We start from the raw sequence: 20,416 nt of genomic DNA, 5'->3' as shown, positions 1-20,416 counted from the left end.
AAACAAGAAGAAGCTGAGAGGAGAGACAGATCTTTAATAGTAGCACTCCAGAGGCTGAAGCACAAAGAACACAGTCAGAGGCCAGCCTGGGCACTTGTACCATATCTCAAAAGTAAAGGAGAATATGATTGTGTTTTTTTTTTATTTTCCAATTTATTTAGCTTGATCATTAGCAGTTGGACTGAAGGTCCACGTTAATCCAAATGAGTTTAACACAAGGGCAGGGGATGATTCACAGTTTGAAAGGAGGCTCCTGTGTTGAAGAGAGGAGCTGCTAAGCCTGACAGTGGCCCTAGTCTTGCGGTGACACCACAGTCAAGGTCACTGACAGAGTAAAGGTCCTCTGCCTTCACACCAGGAGACATTCTCTGAGGGCCTTCACACCAGGAGACATTCTCTGAGGGCCTTCACACCAGGAGATTCTGAGCAGAGTGAGGAAACGAGGAAGAGATCCCATAAGCCTGACCATCCCAACAGGAAGCTGAGTGGCTGACGGAGAGCAGCAGTGTCAGCCTCCCATGGATGGTTAGGGCAGTGGGCGCACACGCTTGCCCCCCACTGCATGAGCAGACACCGGTGCTCGGCTGTGACTGCTGACTTTCATCCAAGAAGTTCTTTGGTCTTTGCTGCGAGACGCCGGTCCAGCTCTGCCACCGTGTCATCTGCCATTTGGCTGATCTGCTTCTCGATGAGCCTAATGGTGTCCTCCGAGGTTTTGTCCTTTGACTTCTTCAGTTTATTCATTGCATTAGTGCGAACCTTCCGTAAATTTTCTTTGGCTTTGTTGGTGTTCTGTTTGGCCGGTTTCACCAGCATTTCTCTGTGTTCCCTGGTTACTTTAGGAATGGGTACCCGAATTAGTGTTCCTTCCACTTCTGGGTTCAGATTCATTCCACTTTCTCGTATAGCCTTGATAGCTGCAGCTGTACACTCTGGGAAGCTGGCCATATTCACCAGAATCAGCTGTGGCGACTTCATGGAGATCTGGCCAATCTGGTTTAGAGCGAGCTTCCCATCAGCAGTTACCACAGTAATATGATCAAGGGATCCTGGTGCAGTCCTTATATTGAGAGTCTTATTGAAATTATCTTTAAGTGCTTCCACCACAGATTTCATTGTCTTCATCCACCTCTTACAAGCTGATTATGTCCTCAACCAAGGCAGTGTTAATGTTTACTCTGGCCTGGGGCTGTCCTTTCCCTTTGGCTTTGGCCTTCTTGGTTGCAAAATGGTGAACTGGCTCTGCTGGGTAGGCTGAGTACTGTATATGATCATGTTGTCTTCCTCACACTGTCTTCATGGGAACTTCTGAAACAGGTCTGCTCAAATCAGCCAGGTAACTGCGAAAGCATCTTATTCCCAAGGCCATGACAGGAGAGAATCCTCAGAAGCAGCGGCAGCTACAGCCGGGATTATAGAGAAACATACGTGGGACAGTGGAGGCGGAGGTGCATGATTGTGTTTTTAAGAAAATGAAAACATGCACTACAATTTTCTATGCTTTTCATAAGCTATGTTTGATTATTTAGCATGGATTTGGCTTCTCGAGTTTGGATTTCTTCTATTTCTCATAAACTGAGAGCTAGCAGTATAAGCCAGGAAATACAGAAACCATATTATTATTATTATTATTATTATTATTGTTGTTGTTGTTGTTGTTGTTGTTGTTATTATCATTATCATTATTATTATTTTACAATGAGGTTGGAGAGCCTGTGTGGATATGCCAGCAGATCAATATAATTAGTCCCAACGTTTTGGCCTAAGAATTCTCTTTAATGTCTTTAGTTATTGCCAGAGAAATGGTTTAAATTGTACAGAGCTTGTTCAGTCGTCCATGTGATTGGCAGAGTTTTAGCTCTCATGACAGAAGACCTTGGTTCAAATCTTAGTTCACACATGAATTAATTAGATAATACTGGATTAGCCTTGATCAGCCTTCCAGGTTCAAAGGGGTTAACAAAAGGGCTGTTAGGAAGATTAATTGTGATGATAACAAATGAAGAAGATTAACACAGTTCTTGACAAGGAATTGATTGACCCTAAGAGAAGATTGATAGTGATTCTTTTACTAAGAAGAAATGGGCCTGGAGCCTGAGGGACTTCTGCAGTAGATGTATCCACACTAGTAGAGGTTCACAAATGTTACATACACATACATGCATGCACAAGTGCACACACGCCCCCACCCCACACACACTGAGTGGTGTCAGGGCACATCTGTGTGCAGAGTGACAGGATAAATAAAAGTGATGTCTCCCTCAGTCCAGTTTCTTCAGCCAGAACCTTAGAACCTTCAACTCTATTTTCCCCATAGTCAACTACATAATAATTCACTTCCATTTTCAAGTTATAAAGAATTTAACCGACTTGCCTCATGAATTTCTAAAACAGTTTTCAGTGAACTCACCTTTTCTCTGATGATTCATCTCATGAGTGTATATTAACAAAACATATAAGATAAGAATTAGCTTAGGAAATAGGGTATTTGATTTTGGTTGTCAACTTGACACAATGTAGAATTACCTTAGAAGGAAGTCTCAATGAGGAATTGTCTACAATAAATTGGCATGTAGGTGTACCTGCAAGCATTTTCTTAATTAGGATAACAGGAAGAACTGCCTGGAATGTGAGCCACGCCATTTTATAGGCTGTTGTTCTCTAAACGGAAGAAAGAGGAGAGAATTCTACTGTGGCCTTGACTGTGGATGTAATATCACTAACTCCTTCAACTTCTTACCTCCCTGAGTTCTTTACAGAGAGATTGTAATCTGGAATTGTGAGCCAAATAACTTCAAAAGAAGTTGCTTTGGTCAGGTTAATTTATTACAACAACAAGAAGAAAAAAAAAAGCTAAGATAACAGGTATGCTCTTAACCCACTAAATCTATTTAAACTCAAGCATGTAGACGTTGGTGCAATGCTTTAGAAAAATGCTTAGGTAAGATATTGATTCATTTTTACTTTTCTCCTTTCTTTTACTTTTCTGAGCATTTCTGACTCCCGAGAAAGGAATTTTCTTCACCCTGAAGTACAAATGCCCTAGTAGGAGAGGGTCGTACAGCAGATATGTGTGCATTGGGTTCATGTGAAGTCTCCCATCATATTTAGGAGTCTGGAGATGTTCAGATATGCTCTTTCAATCTTATTCCTCAATAGATTTTAGGCACGTTGTCTGAATAGAGCATTTCTTTGCCCGACTGGAAGATTCTTTTTGTCTTTAGTCTAATTATATGTAGGCACCCATCTGTACACTATTCAGTTTTTAGATAGTTCTTTACTTAGATTACAGCACTTTCTTTTGATAGTAAGTGGTTATAAGTAATGTTCTAATCATCATCACAATGAAAAGGAATATTTTACTGGAAAATAAAGACAAGAGTGTCTATTGGAACTTAATATGCCAAAATCCTCACTTCAAAGAGACTATTGTGAATTCAAACTCCTACTGCCATTAGGGAATAATTAGCTCTTGAATGCAATTGCCCTTACTTTTCCTACTGCTTCACCTTCTTGCATTTGCCAACTATAGTTCCTCATAGTAGAAAGAATATACCTAGTTCCACATTCCAAAACTTATGGACAGTGTATTGGCAAAAGTAAGGAAATTTATATGCTGTTGGATAACTAAACAGACTTCTTTAAGCATTGAAAACGAGATTAAGAGCATTCAGTGTGTGACAAAGATGGAACTTTTTTGGATCATACAAAAGGATTTGTTGCTTTGTTTCATTTTCTTTCAAATTATCACAACAGAAATGATGGATTAGGTTCTTACTGACACATAAGAATATGCTTAATGCACCGTTAGACAATGACATGTGCAGTTGAAAATATATCAAGTCACTTTAACAGGATATGCCAGGATGCTAACAACGTGGTTAAACATTTCAGATTTTTCTTTGTAACAGTAAATCATCTGTTAAAACAGATGATTGATGCAGGAAATGGACAATTTCCTAGACAGATACCAGGTATCGAAGTTAAATCAGGAACAGATAAACCAGTTAAACAACCCCATAACTCCTAAGGAAATAGAAGCAGTCATTAAAGGTCTCCCAACCAAAAAGAGCCCAGGTCCAGACGGGTTTAGTGCAGAATTCTATCAACCTTCATTGAAGACCTCATACCAATATTATCCAAACTATTCCACAAAATTGAAACAGATGGAGCCCTACCGAATTCCTTCTACGAAGCCACAATTACTCTTATACCTAAACCACACAAAGACCCAACAAAGAAAGAGGACTTCAGACCAATTTCCCTTATGAATATCGACACAAACATACTCAATAAAATTCTGGCAAACCAAATCCAAGAGCACATCAAAACAATCATCCACCATGATCAAGTAGGCTTCATCCCAGGCATGCAGGGATGGTTTAATATACGGAAAACCATCAACGTGATCCATTATATAAACAAACTGAAAGAACAGAACCACATGATCATTTCATTAGATGCTGAGAAAGCATTTGACAAAATTCAACACCCCTTCATGATTAAAGTCCTGGAAAGAATAGGAATTCAAGGCCCATACCTAAACATAGTAAAAGCCATATACAGCAAACCAGTTGCTAACATTAAACTAAATGGAGAGAAACTTGAAGCAATCCCACTAAAATCAGGGACTAGACAAGGCTGCCCACTCTCTCCCTACTTATTCAATATAGTTCTTGAAGTTCTAGCCAGAGCAATCAGACAACAAAAGGAGATCAAGAGGATACAGATTGGAAAAGAAGAAGTCAAAATATCACTATTTGCAGATGATATGATAGTATATTTAAGTGATCCCAAAAGTTCCACCAGAGAACTACTAAAGCTGATAAACAACTTCAGCAAAGTGGCTGGGTATAAAATTAACTCAAATAAATCAGTAGCCTTCCTCTACACAAAAGAGAAACAAGCCGAGAAAGAAATTAGGGAAAAGACCCCCTTCATAATAGACTCAAATAATATAAAGTACCTCGGTGTGACTTTAACCAAGCAAGTAAAAGATCTGTACAATAAGAACTTCAAGACTCTGAAGAAAGAAATTGAAGAAGACCTCAGAAGATGGAAAGATCTCCCATGCTCATGGATTGGCAGGATTAATATAGTAAAAATGACCATTTTACCAAAAGCGATCTACAGATTCAATGCAATCCCCATCAAAATACCAATCCAATTCTTCAAAGAGTTAGACAGAACAATTTGCAAATTCATCTGGAATAACAAAAAACCCAGGATAGCTAAAACTATCCTCAACAATAAAAGGACTTCAGGGGGAATCACTATCCCTGAACTCAAGCAGTATTACAGAGCAATAGTGATAAAAACTGCATGGTATTGGTACAGAGACAGACAGATAGACCAATGGAACAGAATTGAAGACCCAGAAATGAACCCACACACCTATGGGCACTTCATTTTTGACAAAGGAGCCAAAACCATCCAATGGAAAAAAGATAGCATTTTCAGCAAATGGTGCTGGTTCAACTGGAGGTCAACATGTAGAAGAATGCAGATCGATCCATGCTTATCACCCTGTACAAAGCTTAAGTCCAAGTGGATCAAGGACCTCCACATCAAACAGATACACTCAAACTAGTAGAAGAAAAACTAGGGAAGCATCTGGAACACATGGGCACTGGAAAAAATTTCCTGAAGAAAACACCAATGGCTTATGCTCTAAGATCAAGAATCGACAAATGGGATCTCATAAAACTGCAAAGCTTCTGTAAGGCAAAGGACACTGTGGTTAGGACAAAACGGCAATCAACAGATTGGGAAAAGACCTTTACTCATCCTACAACAGATAGAGGCCTTATATCCAAAATATACAAAGAACTCAAGAAGTTAGACCACAGGGAGACAAATAACCGTATTAAAAAATGGGGTTCAGAGCTAAACAAAGAATTCACAGCTGAGGAATGCCGAATGGCTGAGAAACACCTAAAGAAATGTTCAACATCTTTTGTCATAAGGGAAATGCAAATCAAAACAACCCTGAGATTTTACCTCTCACCAGTGAGAATGGCTAAGATCAAAAACTCAGGTGACAGCAGATGCTGGCAAGGATGCGGAGAAAGAGGAACACTCCTCCATTGTTGGTGGGATTGCAGACTGGTACAACCATTCTGGAAATCAGTCTGGAGGTTCCTCAGAAAATTGGACATTGAACTGCCTGAGGATCCAGCTATACCTCTCTTGGGCATGTACCCAAAAGATGCCCCAACATATAACAAAGACACGTGCTCCACTATGTTCATAGCAGCCTTATTTATAATAGCCAGAAGCTGGAAAGAACCCAGATGCCCTTCAACAGAGGAATGGATACAGAAAATGTGGTACATCTACACAGTGGTATATTACTCAGCTATCAAAAACAATGACTTTATGAAATTCGTAGGCAAATGGTTGGAAGTGGAAAATATCATCCTGAGTGAGGTAAGCCAATCACAGAAAGACATACATGGTATGCACTCATTGATAAGTGGCTATTAGCCCCAATGCTTGAATTACCCTAGATGCCTAGAACAAATGAACCTCAAGACGGATGATCAAAATGTGAATGTTTCACGTCTTCTTTAAAAGGGGAACAAGAATACCCTTGGTAGGGAAGAGAGAGGCAAAGATTAAAACAGAGACTGAAGGAACACCCATTCAGAGCCTGCCCCACATGTGGCCCATACATATACAGCCATCCAATTAGACAAGATGGATGAAGCAAAGAAGTGCAGGCCGATAGGAGCTGGATGTAGATCGCTCCTGAGAGACACAGTCAGAATACAGCAAATACAGAGGTGAATACCAGCAGCAAACCACTGAACTGAGAATAGGACCCCCGTTGAAGGAATCAGAGAAAGAACTGGAAGAGCTTGAAGGGGCTCGAGACCCCATATGTACAACAATGCCAAGCAACCAGAGCTTCCAGGGACTAAGCCACTACCTAAAGACTATACATGGACTGACCCTGGACTCTGAGCTCATAGGTAGCAATGAATATCCTAGTAAGAGCACCAGTGGAAGGGGAAGCCCTGGGTGATGCTAAGACTGAACTCCCAGTGAATTAGATTGTTGGGGGGAGGGCGGCAATGGGGGGAGGATGGGGAGGGGAACACTCATAAAGAAGGGGAGGGAGATGTTTGCCCAGAAACCGGGAAAGGGAATAACACTCGAAATGTAAATAAGAAATACTCAAGTTAATAAATAAAAAACAAAAAACAAAAAAAAATCCAGATGATTGACAGCGTATTATAAAAAGCAATTCAGGCTTTAGAGAATGGGTGATTTCACAGAGAGAAACAAGGGTACAGCATGAACAGAGTTAATTTTGACTTGATATAATGTTATTTGAAAGCTATATGAAATTTCAGAACTTGTTATCAATATATCCTAATACTTGTTTAAAACTTAAAAACTTTTTTAAAAATGGGGGCTCAGATGATAGAGTGTTTGCCTAGCACAAACAAAGCCCCGGGTTTGATCCGTTATGCCACATATGTAGAAAGCAGTGGTGCACACCTGATCCTAGTCCTTGAGAGGTAGACCAGATGGAGCTTCAGGAAATTTAAGTTTATCCTTGTATATACATTGAGTCAAGGACAGCCTTGCCATAGATTCAATAAATAAGTAAATCTTATGAAGTTCAAGTCTCCCCTCCCCCCATTTTTCCTTACAACTCACAGTGTTATTTAACTCTACACTCTGCCCTGGCTTCTACCTGATATCAATGTTGAGAAAAATACCATAATGTGGGATGTTTTGTTTAAGATTTGAATATTTATGTAAATATTTTTGACCATATGGAGTAAACATTATATCATTTTTATTTTTATACTTAAGGTATCATATATATATATACAATTATGAAATATTTATAAATCCGGATGTTATCTCTTGTTGCCATATTTGAGATCTACCTATATTGGAAAATATTTGAATAGTTTATTGCTTCCATCAATATTTAATCAGCTGGTTGTGTGGATATATTTATTTATTTATTTAATCCTTTTCTTATTGAGTTTAGGAATATTATCTTTGGAACTTGTCTTAGTCACTTTCTATTGCTGTCAAGGACACTACAATCAAGGCAACTCTTATAAAATATAACTTAATTGGGGGGGCTGGCTTACAGTTTCAGAGGTTTAGTTCATTATTATCATGGCAGGGAGCATGGCAGGATGCATGGCACTGGAGCAGTAGCTCAGAGCTGCATCCTAATCCATAGACAGAAAGAGAAAGCCTAGGTCTAGAATCAGCTTTTGAAACCTCACCCCCCGCCCCGCCACATTTCCTCCAACAAAACCTTACCTACCCTAACAAGGCTGCACCTCCTAATCCTTCCAATCCTCTCAAATAGTGCTACTTCATGGTAACTAAACATTCATATATATGAGCCCATTGGGGACATTCTTTTTTTTTTTTTTGGTTCTTTTTTTTCGGAGCTGGGGACCCAACCCAGGGCCTTGCGCTTCCTAGGTAAGCGCTCTACTACTGAGCTAAATCCCCAGCCCCATTGGGGACATTCTTATTCAAAACCCACAGACATTTATCTTTCAGAGAGAAGCCTACTATATGAAAATGAAGTTTTAAAGAAGAAAGTTAAAAAAAAGAAGACTAGTTGGAATAGTAATTTAATGTAAAAATTTAGTTCTGAAATTATATAAAAAGCTTCCTTAACTATATATTTGTTTCTGTTAAACATGCTTTTAATTGAAATAGAATTATATCACTTTCCCCCTTCCCTCCCTCCATCTTCTTCTAGGTACTTTTCTTCCCTCTGCTCTCTCTTATGTCCCCATCAATTCTCAAGTTGATAGCCTCTGTTTTCTTTGATTAGTATTGTTACATGTGTGTGTGTGTGTGTGTGTGTGTGTGTGTGTGTGTGCATATATATATATTCACATATGAAGTATACATATGTATATTCATGTCTATAATGCTGGGGATAAACTGTAACATGGCTTAGGAGATAGAAATATGTAAAAACATGAGTATATTTGCAATAATTAAGTCTTTCTTTTCCTCACTATCAGGTGCATCAAGTTGAAATGCCTTTCTTTGTGGAGCTGTATGACGTCACTGCTGGGGCAGCTATAAACAACAGTGCCAGATTTGCCCGGATTAAAGTTTCCAAGAGCGGGGACTCTCAGAGCCTTGTTTTCTTTTCTGTGGGTTCTCGGCTGGCAGTGGCTCACAAGAAGGCTACTTTGATCAGTTTGCAGGTGGCCAGAGATTCTGGGACAGGAATCATGATGTCTGTTAACTTTAGTACCCAGGTAGGCTTGCAAGGTATAGTCATATATGAACCATACATGCTGAGACTATAATGAGACAGTAACCTAAACAATGTTTTCTGATGATGTGATTATCCCTAGCTGTTTGTGCATTACACTGTTTTCTCCTTACATCAGCTAGCCTGTCCCTCATCACTATGAAGTGGTGCTTTAAAATTACAGGCTTTCTGTTTGGATTGCTCTGCTTTGGCAGCCTTCAATGTCCCATCAAGGCATCCCATACAAGCCTGCTCTGTCATATCACCACAGCCATACCCCAATGTTTCCTCCACTGCCACTCTTTGGACTTGAACAAAGAGTCAAAATTGCCTACAACTGACATTCAAACTAGGGGATTTTTTTTCTTCAAACCCTTAAATACTGACTGAACTTAAGTTGTACACAGCACTGTCTTTAGGTAACTACACTCCTGACCAGCCATCCTTTCATATGGTGTCCAGTGAAAGATTGGCTGGGTTTATGGAAGTCCAGAATAGCTGCTGAGTATGTGAAGAGAACAGATCCTACACTCTCATATACCTTCTCAATGTTACTGTCTTTATTTTGATCCATCAGCAGCATTCTAGTACAGTAAAAAAGAAAAAATACATGCTGTCTATTCTGCTTAAAGTATGATTGTGGAGATTATAGCTCTCCCGCTTTAGCTGTCTGTTCTTTTTCCCCATTACCACCATTTATACATACAATAGAGCATATGTTGCCTAGTGTTATCACTAGTGTCAGGCAATAGGAGGGTAGATTTAGAATCATGGGTGGGAGCTGCTCCACAAACCAGCTAGGCAGGGCTCAGATAACAGGGAATACAATTCTCTGCTGTGTGAAACACTAAAAAGTAACTCCATTTTGTATAGTGTTACAATATGACAAACAAGAGAGAAACATTTTCATACACAATAGATTTTAATACTTTGTTTAGATAGGAGGAGAAATGATAAAAATATGTGTTTTGTGTTCACATTTCGCTCATGAAATATTATCACTATCAGGTCATGAGTTTATAGAATAGAAGAAGGGGAACCAGAGATGCAAAGCATACAATGAAGATATCTGAGGCACTTTTATGAACAAGTTCTCATGCCCAGATGAGAGAAGAGTTGATAGATGGATGTATGTATCCCTGCAGACATACCTGTTATTCCATTTACAAGATACACTACCCTGTGATCACAGCTCAGGGCCGCAGTGCCCTAGACACACTACCCTGTGATCACACTCAGGGCCGCAGTGCACTAGGCACAGTACCCCATGATCAGACTCAGGGCCATGGAGACTTTGGAACTGGAGGGGAACTATGAGCTCAGGATTTGGGACACAAGCAGCACATAGAAGGCAAGTTCCCCAGCTCCCTTCCCCCTTATACCCTGTAGTTCAAATAGCAAAATTCCTCATACAGATATAATGTGTACAATGCAAGGATCAGGACACCACATACAGAGGTGTCGTCTGTGGTGCAAGAGGCAGGGAAGGAACAGAAAAGCAAGTCAGAAAGCTTTTAGATAAAATGGTTTGTGTTCTTTGGTTAAACATGCCTGAAAACCTTTACTCAACTTTATCCAAGTCAGCTGGGGGTGGGGGTGGGGATTTTGGGAAGGGAGAGAGGAAGGGAGGGAGAAAGAACATTGGCACAGTGTTGGTGGAGAGCACTGGGTGGCAGTGGACAGGTCCTCAGGGGAGAGATCCATGAAGGTGAGATTATTGGCAAGACCTCACTCCACCTAATGATAAAGAAGACTCCTTCCCCCTACCTCAGAAACCAGTTAAGGAAACTGCATTTTTCCTGTCAGGAGTAAGGTGATATTTTCCTTTTTCGGTCATAGCAGTGCCAAAATAAGCCAGTAAAACAAACAAACAAACAAACAAACAAACAAGCAATAACCTGAGTCTCATGAGGTAAGAGATAGCCAACAATGATCTGACTCAAGTATGAAATGATCTAAGTGGAATGGAAAAAATAATAAATAGATGTCAGCAATAAGATGAGCCAAATATGAGGAATGTTCAGTAAAATTTTAACACAGCTGCACAAAATGCTTTAATCAGCAGTTAAACAAGTAAAAGAAAGAAATTGTCTCAACAAAGAAAGAGGAACTCTTAGGCAATAAAAAGAAGACATAAAGAATAGCAAACAGGGTTTTTACATGTAGACACACACTAACAATCTCAGGAACAGAACAAAGAGAAAGGAAACAACAGTCTTGAAGACAGTGTGGCAACTGCCTCTCTGTTTGAATGACTGCAGCAGAGAGATTGAGGAAACTGACAAAGCATGGCTTGGGGACTGCTAGGTCAGAAGCAGAGAAAGAACCCAGCTGACCTTCCTACTCCACTGACATCCAGAAAGGAAAAACAAACAAACAAACAAACAAAAACAAAACAAAACAAAACTGTGTCTCCTTCTTTATGCTGTCTTAAATACCCCTCTATTCAAAGTCCTTCTCTTCTGTTTACTTACATTTGTTTACCTCTTTTCCTATTGTTAACTTTATTTAGCACTTTGAGTAGACTGAGCAACACCACAAATACTCTTGTACAGTAAACAGAAGCTCTAGGATCAAAGGCTGAGCCACAATTAGAAGCAGATCCTCACAGTTCACAATGTCCCAGTTAACAGTGTGATTAAATTTTCTGTAATAGGCCAGCAATTTTATATCATCCTCAATCCTCATGTTCCTCTCAGCCCTGCTGAATATATCAGAAGACCCTATTAATTACATTCACAATCTGTTCCGTTGGGAGCCTTTCTACCCCTGTATCCCTTGACTGAGCTGTCTCAGAGCCTTGTGTCTCTTTTTCCTGCCTCTGTTAGTCCAACCATAGATTAGCATGCATATTCCCCAGTACAGTCATGGAATTCTTAATAAAATGGGCCACTCTCCTGTTTCCATCCATAATTTCGGTGACAGTTCAGATTATGCTGGTACCCCATCCTCTCCTCATGTCAGGGTCTAAAACTGCCCCTTTCATTTGCGCCAGCCTTTGAGTTCTTTCCATCAGTTTGTAGGGTTGTTCTTTCTATGGAACCCTTTAGATTGTTGTTCTCATCACCTAGAATATTCCTCATTAGATCTAGAATCTATCTATTGTTGTAAGCATGTGGACAGTCCCTTAAGGAAACTTCTGCTGAAATTCCATGTCCAGCCTGGTTTAAAATTGCACCTACCATCACCTTGTGTCTCTGAGTCTACTTTGCCTAATTTCTCTTCACACAAGACCATGGAGCAACATAGTAGTAATTCCATTTCATACTGTGCATCCTCTGCCAAAATCTTGGGTTCTGGGAGTATAGGTAATCTACCTGTCCATTCTGCATACCGATATCCATGCTGGGATGTACTAGGAAGTTAATCCTTAGTACTCAATAAAGACACTATTTTGGCTTTTCCTTGGCTGCAGTATTGAATTTTCTAAAAGCTCTGCAACAACTATACTTTGAAAAATCAGATGCATACATTACATAGCTCATTTCCATGCTGAAGAGTAAAAAAGAGCCAGTTCTTTCTTCCTCCCCACCTTTTGCCTTCAACTTTCCCTGCCCCTAAATTTCTAGGAGAGATTAAAATTTAAATATTTCTTTTCACCCACCATGTTTAGTCTTCCAGCCTCTGCAGTCTAGAACATAGCCCTGAGTTTGCCCACAACTGTATTCTTATCTAGACAACAGTGTCTCTCCATGTCCAGTTCTTCTCTTCTGTTCATTTCAGTGCAGGCAAACCCCCTGCTCTCTAACCTCTGTGTAGCTTATTGAAGGCAATTAAGAAAGGTATAAAGTCCATGTTTAATGGCAGTGTAGTTACTGCAAATTGGTTTAATAATATTAGGATAACTTTATAGGCATTGTAGGCTCATTTCCCTGCCTTTGTTTAATTTTCAGGAGCTGAGGAGCGCTGAAACAGTTGGCCGGATCCTCTTATCTCCAGCTGTTTCTGGGAAGGACTTTGTGAGAACAGAAGGCACACTGGTCTTCGAGCCTGGCCAGAAAAGTGCAGTGTTGGATGTTGTCTTAACACCAGAGACAGGGTCTTTAAATAAATTTCCTAAACGCTTCCAGATTGTGCTTTTTGACCCAAAAGGTGGTGCCAGAATTGATAAAGTGTACGGGACTGCCAACATCACCCTTGTCTCTGATGTGGATTCTCAAGCTGTCTGGGGGCTTGAAGACCTACTACATCAGCCTCTACATGAAGATGTTCTCAACAGAGTGCTCCATAGCCTCAACCTGAGAGTAGCCACAGAGAGCACAGATGAGCAGCTCAGTGCTGTGATGTTCATAATGGAAAAGGTAAAGTATCCTTGCAGGTAGATGTAAGCTCACAGTTCAGAGAGAAGGTCAAAAAGCCCAAATCAAAACGAATGCCTCATCCCGGTATAATGCCCAATATTGTGAAATAAGAGTAAATTGTAATTTCTAAACATAAGTGTGAGATTCCTCACACCTGCCTTGTACATTTTCTTGAGTGAGGCCTGTTTGACATCGTTGCTCTTAGACTGGGGACTGTGGGTAACCTGGTATAGCCAGAATCCAACAATCCAACAACAGTTTGTTGAAAAGTAAGAATAGGAGGAGCCTATTAGAATTTCAGGCATCCATTAGCATGGACTTGCCCTAGTCAGCTTTTATATGAGGTCAATTTATTTACTCTCCTACAAAATATGCAACTACATAGAGATATAAAAGTTCAAGATTATAAATGGAAAATAATATCTAAAAAGTATTGTTACTGAAGGAAAAGATTTTTTATAGTTTGTCTTAAGCTTTATTACCAAGATAATGCCTTTTTAACATATTTATTTATAAGCATAAAGTTTTGAGTCCATTCATATGAACCCCCTACATGGAGACCTTTAATTATTGAAAATGTTTTCTATAGGATATTAGAATATTATTCTTATTCCACATATTTCTGTAGGCACAAGGCACATTCATGGTACACCAACATATGTGCAGACAAAGCACTGATATACAGAAGTCTGAAGGATAGAACATTATAGCATGTAAAGAAAAGGTTATAGAAAACCTTTAAAGCACAGAGAGGTGGCTGCCATTTTGTGTAGAGGACACTCTAAAGATAGAGTTCCTGCAAAGAAATGGTGATCTTTAAACTTCAAATAATAAAACAGATGGGACTATAGTAAATGTATCCTGACCAAAAAGAGAGAAACCATATATAAAGACTACATTTTAGAGTGTAAAAAAGAAAAATTTAAATGTTTTAGAGGAAAAATTGGTAGTATGGAATTCTGCTACTCTTTTTTCCTCATTAAGTTATATATTAACACTATGAACTATATTGAATAGGTAGGGAGAGAGAGGGCAGTGTTGTCTAGTCCCTGATTTTAGTGGGATTGCTTATAGTTTCTCTCCATTTAGTTTGATCTTGGCTACTAGTTTGCTGTATATTGCTTTTATTATGTTTAGGTATGGGCCTCGAATTGATGAGGATCTTTCCAGACTTTTACAATGAAGGGGTGTTGAATTTTGTCAAATGCTTTCTCAGCATCTAATGAGAAGATCATGTGGTTTTTTTTCCTTTGGATTTGTTTATATAGTGGGTTATGTTTATGGATTTCTGTATATTGAACCATTTCTGCCTCCCTGGGAAGAAGCCTACTTGATCATGGTGAATGATTGCTTTGATGTGTTCTTGGATTCCGTTTGTGAGAATTTTATTGAGTATTTTGGCATTGATATTCATAAGGGAAATTGGTCTAAGGTTCTCTTTCTTTGTAGGGTCTTTGTATGGTTTATGTATAAGGGTAATTGTGGTTTAATAGATGGAATTGGGTAGTGTTCCTTCTGTTTCTATTTTGTGGAATAGTTTGAAGAGAATTGGTATTAGGTCTTCTATGAAGGTCTGATAGAATTCTGCACTAAACTCATCTGGTCCTGGGCTTTTTTTGGTTGGGAGACTTAATGACTGCTTCTATTTCTTTAGCGTTATGGGACTGTTTAGATGGTTTATCTGATCCTGTTTTAACTTTGGTACCTGGTATCTGTCTAGAAAATTGTCCATTTCATCCAGATTTTCCAGTTTTGTTGATTATACACTTTTGTAGTAAGATCCAATAATTTTTTGAGTTTCTTCAGTTTCTCTTGTTATGTCTCCATTTTTCATTTCTGATTTTGTTAATTTGGATGCTGTCTCTGTGCCCTCTGGTTAGTCTGGCTAAGGGTTTAATCTATCTTGTTGATTTTCTCAAAGAACCAGCTCCTGGCTTTGTTGATTCTATGTATAGTTTTGTTTGTTTGTTTGTTTCTACTTGATTGGTTTGAAGACCTAGACAGAGCAATTAAAAAAAAAAGTCAAAGCACTACAAATTGGAAAGGAAGAAGTCAAAATATCACTATTTGCAAATGATATGATAGTATACTTCAGTGACCCCAAAAATTTCACCACAGAACCCCTACAACTGATAAACAATTTCAGCAATGTGGCTGGATGTAAAATTAACTCAGATCAGTAGCCTTCCTCTACTCAAAGGATAAACAGAATGAGAAAGAAATTAGGGGAAATGACATCCTTCATAATAGTCACAAATAACATAAAATACTTTGATGTGACTCTAAACAAGCAAGTGAAAGATCTGTATGACAAGAACTTCAAGTCTCTGAAGAAAGATCTTGAAGAAGATCTCAGAAGATGGAAAGATTACCCATGTTCAGGGATTGTCAGGATTAATATAGTAAAAATGGCCATTTTGCTGAAAGCAATCTACAGATTCAATGCAATCTCAATCAGAAATTCCAGCTCATTTCTTCACAAAAAGCAATTTCCAAATTCATTTGGAATAACAAAAAACCTAGGATAGTGAAAAATATTCTCAACAATAAAAAAACTTCTGGGGCAACCACTATTCCTAACCTTGAGCTGTATTACAGAGCAATAGTGATAAAAAATGTATGGTATTGTTGCAGAGACAGACAGGTAGATCAATGGAATAGAACTGAAGACCCAGAAATGAATCCACACATGTATGGTCACTTCATCTTTGACAAAGGAGCTAAAACCATTAAATGGAAAAAAGACAGTATTTTCAACAAATGATGCTAGTTCAACTGAAGGTCATCATGTATGAGAATGCAAATTGATCCATTCTTATTGTCTTGTATGAAGCTCAAGTCCAAGTTGATCAAGAATCTCCACATAAAACCAGATACATTCAAACCAATAGAAGAGAAAGTGGGTAAGATCCTCGAACACATGGGCACAGGGGGAAATTTTGTGAACAGAACACCAGTGGCTTATGCTCTTAAGATCAAGAATTGACAAATAGGACGTCATAAAATTGCAAAACTTCTGTAAGGCACTGTCAATAAGACAAGATGGCAACCAACAGATTGGGAAAAGATTTTTACCAATCCTACATTTGATAGAGGGCTAATCTCTAATACAAAGTACTCAAGAAGTTAGACTCTAGAGAACCAAATAATTTTATTAAATAATGGGTACAGAGCTAAACAAAGTATTTTAAATTGAGAATTTTCATGGCTCAGATGCACCTAAAGAAATGTTCAACATTCTTAGTCATCAGGGAAATGCAAATCAAAACAACCCTGAGTTTCCACCTCACACCAGTCAGAATGGCTAAGATCAAAGACTCAGGTGACAACAGATGCTGGCAAGGATATGGTGAAAGAAGAACACTTCTCCATTGTCGGTGGGATGATGGGATTGCAAGCTGGTACAATCGCTCTGGAAATCAATTTGGTGGTTCCTCAGAAAATTGGACATAGTACTACCTGAGGACCCAGCTTTACCACTCCTGGGCATACACCCAAGAATACTCCAACATGTAACAAGGACACATGCTCCACTATGTTCATAGCAGCCTTATTTATAATCGCCAACAGCTGGAAAGAACCCAGATGTCCTTCAACAGAGGAATGGATACTGAAAATGTGGTACATTTCCTCAATGGGGTACTACTCATCTACTAAAAACGATGACTACATGAAATTCTTAGGCAAATGGATGGAACTAGAAAATATAATCCTGAGTGAGATAGTCCCATCACAAAAGAACAAACATGGTATGCACTCACTGATAAGTGGATATTAGCTCAAAAGCTTGGAATACCCAAGAAACAATTCATAGACTATATAAGTCTCAAAAAAAATGGATGACCAAAATGTGGATGCTTCAGTCCTTAGGAGGAACAAAGTACTCAAGGGAGAAAACACAGGGATGATGATTGGAGCAGGGACTGAAGGAAAGGTCATTCAGAGACTGCACCACTTGGAGATCCATCCCGTATGCAGGCACCAAACCCAGTCATGATTGCTGGTGCCAAGAAGTACTTCCTGACAGGAACCTGATATAGCTGTCTTCTGCGAGGCTCTGCCAGAGCCTTAGTGATACAGATGAGGATTCTTGAAGCTAGCCATTGTACTGAGCACGAGGCCCCAGTGGAGGAATTGAGAAAGGACTGAAGGAGCTGAAGGGGTTTGCAACCCCATAGCAAGAGCAACAATATCAATCAACCAGACTCCCCCAGAGCTCCTGGGGACTAAACCACCAACCAATGAGTACACATGGAGGGACCCATGGCTCCAGCCACTTATGTAGCAATGGATGGCATTGTCTGGCATCAATAGGACAAGAAGCCCTTGGTCCTGTGAAGGCTCCTTGTCCCAGTGTCGGGGAATGCCAGGGTGTTGAGGTGGGAGTATGAGTTTCCTCATAGAAGGAGGGGGAGTGGGAGGGCAGTATGGGAAAGGGGGGAAAGGGGATAACATTTGAAATATGAATACATAAAATAATCCAATAAAAATAAATAAATGTTTAAAAAGTATAAAAATTAAATCATGTATTATCATCTGACAAAAGGCAACACTCTAAATGAGCTATGACAAGGGTCTGGAGAGATGACCCAACAGTTAAGAGCATTAGCTGCTCTTCCAGAGGATGAGGGTTCCATTCCTAATAACAACATGGTGGCTCACCACCGGCCATATCTCTAGTCCCAGGGGATTCGATAACTTCTTCTGGTTTTGTGAACACCAGGCACACACATGGTATATAGACATATATGCAAACAAAGCACTGATATACAGAAACATAAAGATTTAGATGTGGGAGCACATTTCAACGTTCTAGCCATAGAGGCAGGAGGTGGAGGCAGAAGGCAGAGGCAGCTGAGCAGTAGTTTAAGGCTCATCTGGGCTACATAGTGAGAGGGTGTTTAAAAAAATCCCCAATTAATGTTGGTAGCCCATGCTTATATCAACACTTATTTCAATAAAATTGTCAAATAGCACAATACCATAGGTCATCATTTTGTTTGGAATTCAACTCTGAGATTCTTAATTCACAGCTCCAATTCATGTGAATGTATAGCGAGAATTGTGTTTTAGAATAATAAATGGGAACACTTGTGCAAATATATGTGTAATCTTAAGGCTTATTTCAGCATTATTATTTATTAACATATAATTATATAATAAATATAATATTGCATGCAGTGTCTAGTACAGTAACATTCCCTGAAGTGTTACATAGCCTGTTTACACAGTGGCTGAACCATGAAGATTAGCATAGTGTGTGATGTCTTCTTGATGACAAAATCAGAATGCATATTTTTTGATACACTCATGACTGTCAAATACGGATTTCTCATTTTAGACACAATTACATAGTGAAATGAAAGGAATCGTGAATTAATAACTGACATGTATATAACCACATATAAATACCCTGCATCATTCATATCTAACATTTAGCAAATAAAAACAAAGGATGACTAGTTATGTATGGATTTCAGGTGAGCAATGCATTTTAAATGCAGCTACATCACTACCACTTCAGCACTGAGAGCAAAGAATTACTAATCATGGCCTGAAATGCAAAGAGAGCCAGTGGTACTTAGTGCACTATCCTCCATCGGAAGTTACAAAGCGATCCTCCCTCAGCTTTACCAGAGACTAGAGCTTCCAGGTGCTGAATACAATGTTGTATGACCATATGTGAATATGTTTGAGTATGTTTGACATTTTCTGGTTTCATTTTCTCTCAGGTTCTAAGCACTTTGATGATGTATGCATCCAACATGAATATTTCTTTCAATGGATCCTAGGTGGGAATTTGTACGATTGAAGTAACATACTGTTTTTTATTTGAAGTGGACACTGTTGTACTAAGAAGAATAACAAAAACTCTATAAATATTTCCTAGATAAAGCCCATCTGTGGGCTCAGACAATCTTTGGTATAACAATATTTTTGACTCCTGACTTTCCCAGGTGTGGAAAAACTCCAATTATTTCTAGTGCTATCAGTTGACTTAATAACAATACGGAGTTCAAACTCTTGTGCTATTTGATATTCTAATGTTTTTATTTTAGCAGCTTCATCTTTCTGGTTATTATAGCTTGGTAGTACTAGAGTCAGGAGTTCTGATGTTGTATTCTGGAACATCTACAAAAGCACAGGAATAGCATGTCCTCTGGAGTCTAATAGACTACCCCCTCATACACAACCACACAGTTCTTTTTTTTAGTTTCACTCCTGACAGCCTCTTAAGGTTTTCCCATGTGAAGTTCCTGTCTTTACTGTTTTGTAAATGAATTTTTGATAGCTTCGGGTTTTCTGTTATTTTCATAAAAATGACCTTTTAGAGCCAAATTGTTTTATCATCTGCGTCTTATCAATGTATGCCTTGTAGTGCAGCTGTTTTTATGTGGTTTTGTTTAGGAGTACACTAGGCTCCATTTGCAGGTCGCTTAGTGTTTTTGCTAGTGAACTAGCTTAAGTTGTGTTATTACAGTCTGACAGTAGCAGGGGACTCTGCAAGCCAGTGCAGATGGCTGGCTGGCACATGTTGAGCTTGGTCAATAACCAAGACTTGTGCCCTGTGCCAAGTTGTTTGTTCTCATTCTGCCTCAGTTTCCTTATCTGGAAATAAAGATGATGATAAAATCTGCCTGTGACTAGAGATTAAAGGAGTTTTGTAAATTATTGAGAGTGATAGCGTGCCTACACTAACCCAGTGTTAGAAGAATGGGTTTGGTTGTTGTTGTTATTTTTCTTAAGTGAACTTTGTGTTTCCCTTGAGCATAAAGACAAGCTTGAACAGCCGTCTAATAAAATGTACACATACTGTTCTGACATTTTCTTTCAGAAATGTTTAATGTCAAGATGA

At 39.1% G+C, this 20,416-nt stretch overlaps 1 protein-coding gene and 1 pseudogene across 1 annotated transcript in view; one reads left to right on the top strand and one right to left on the bottom strand.

The window, feature by feature from the left end:
• Adgrv1 (adhesion G protein-coupled receptor V1) overlaps window positions 1-20,416 on the top strand; it is a 579,866-nt gene that overhangs the window by 219,790 nt on the left and 339,660 nt on the right. Inside the window, exons 77-78 of the mRNA XM_087635923.1 lie at window positions 9,021-9,263; window positions 13,153-13,560. Of these exons, the coding sequence (XP_087492049.1) occupies window positions 9,021-9,263; window positions 13,153-13,560 (651 nt within the window). The remainder of the gene's footprint in view (window positions 1-9,020; window positions 9,264-13,152; window positions 13,561-20,416) is intronic.
• Window positions 484-1,255, bottom strand: Mrrf-ps1 (mitochondrial ribosome recycling factor, pseudogene 1; annotated as a pseudogene).

The sequence above is a fragment of the Rattus norvegicus genome, chromosome 2 (genome assembly GCF_021556685.1).
Source record: "Rattus norvegicus strain SHRSP/BbbUtx chromosome 2, alternate assembly SHRSP_T2T, whole genome shotgun sequence".
NCBI classification, from domain to species: Eukaryota; Metazoa; Chordata; class Mammalia; order Rodentia; family Muridae; genus Rattus; species Rattus norvegicus.
Note: the sequence above shows the minus strand (reverse complement) of the source record. Positions and strands in the feature narration are given on the sequence as shown.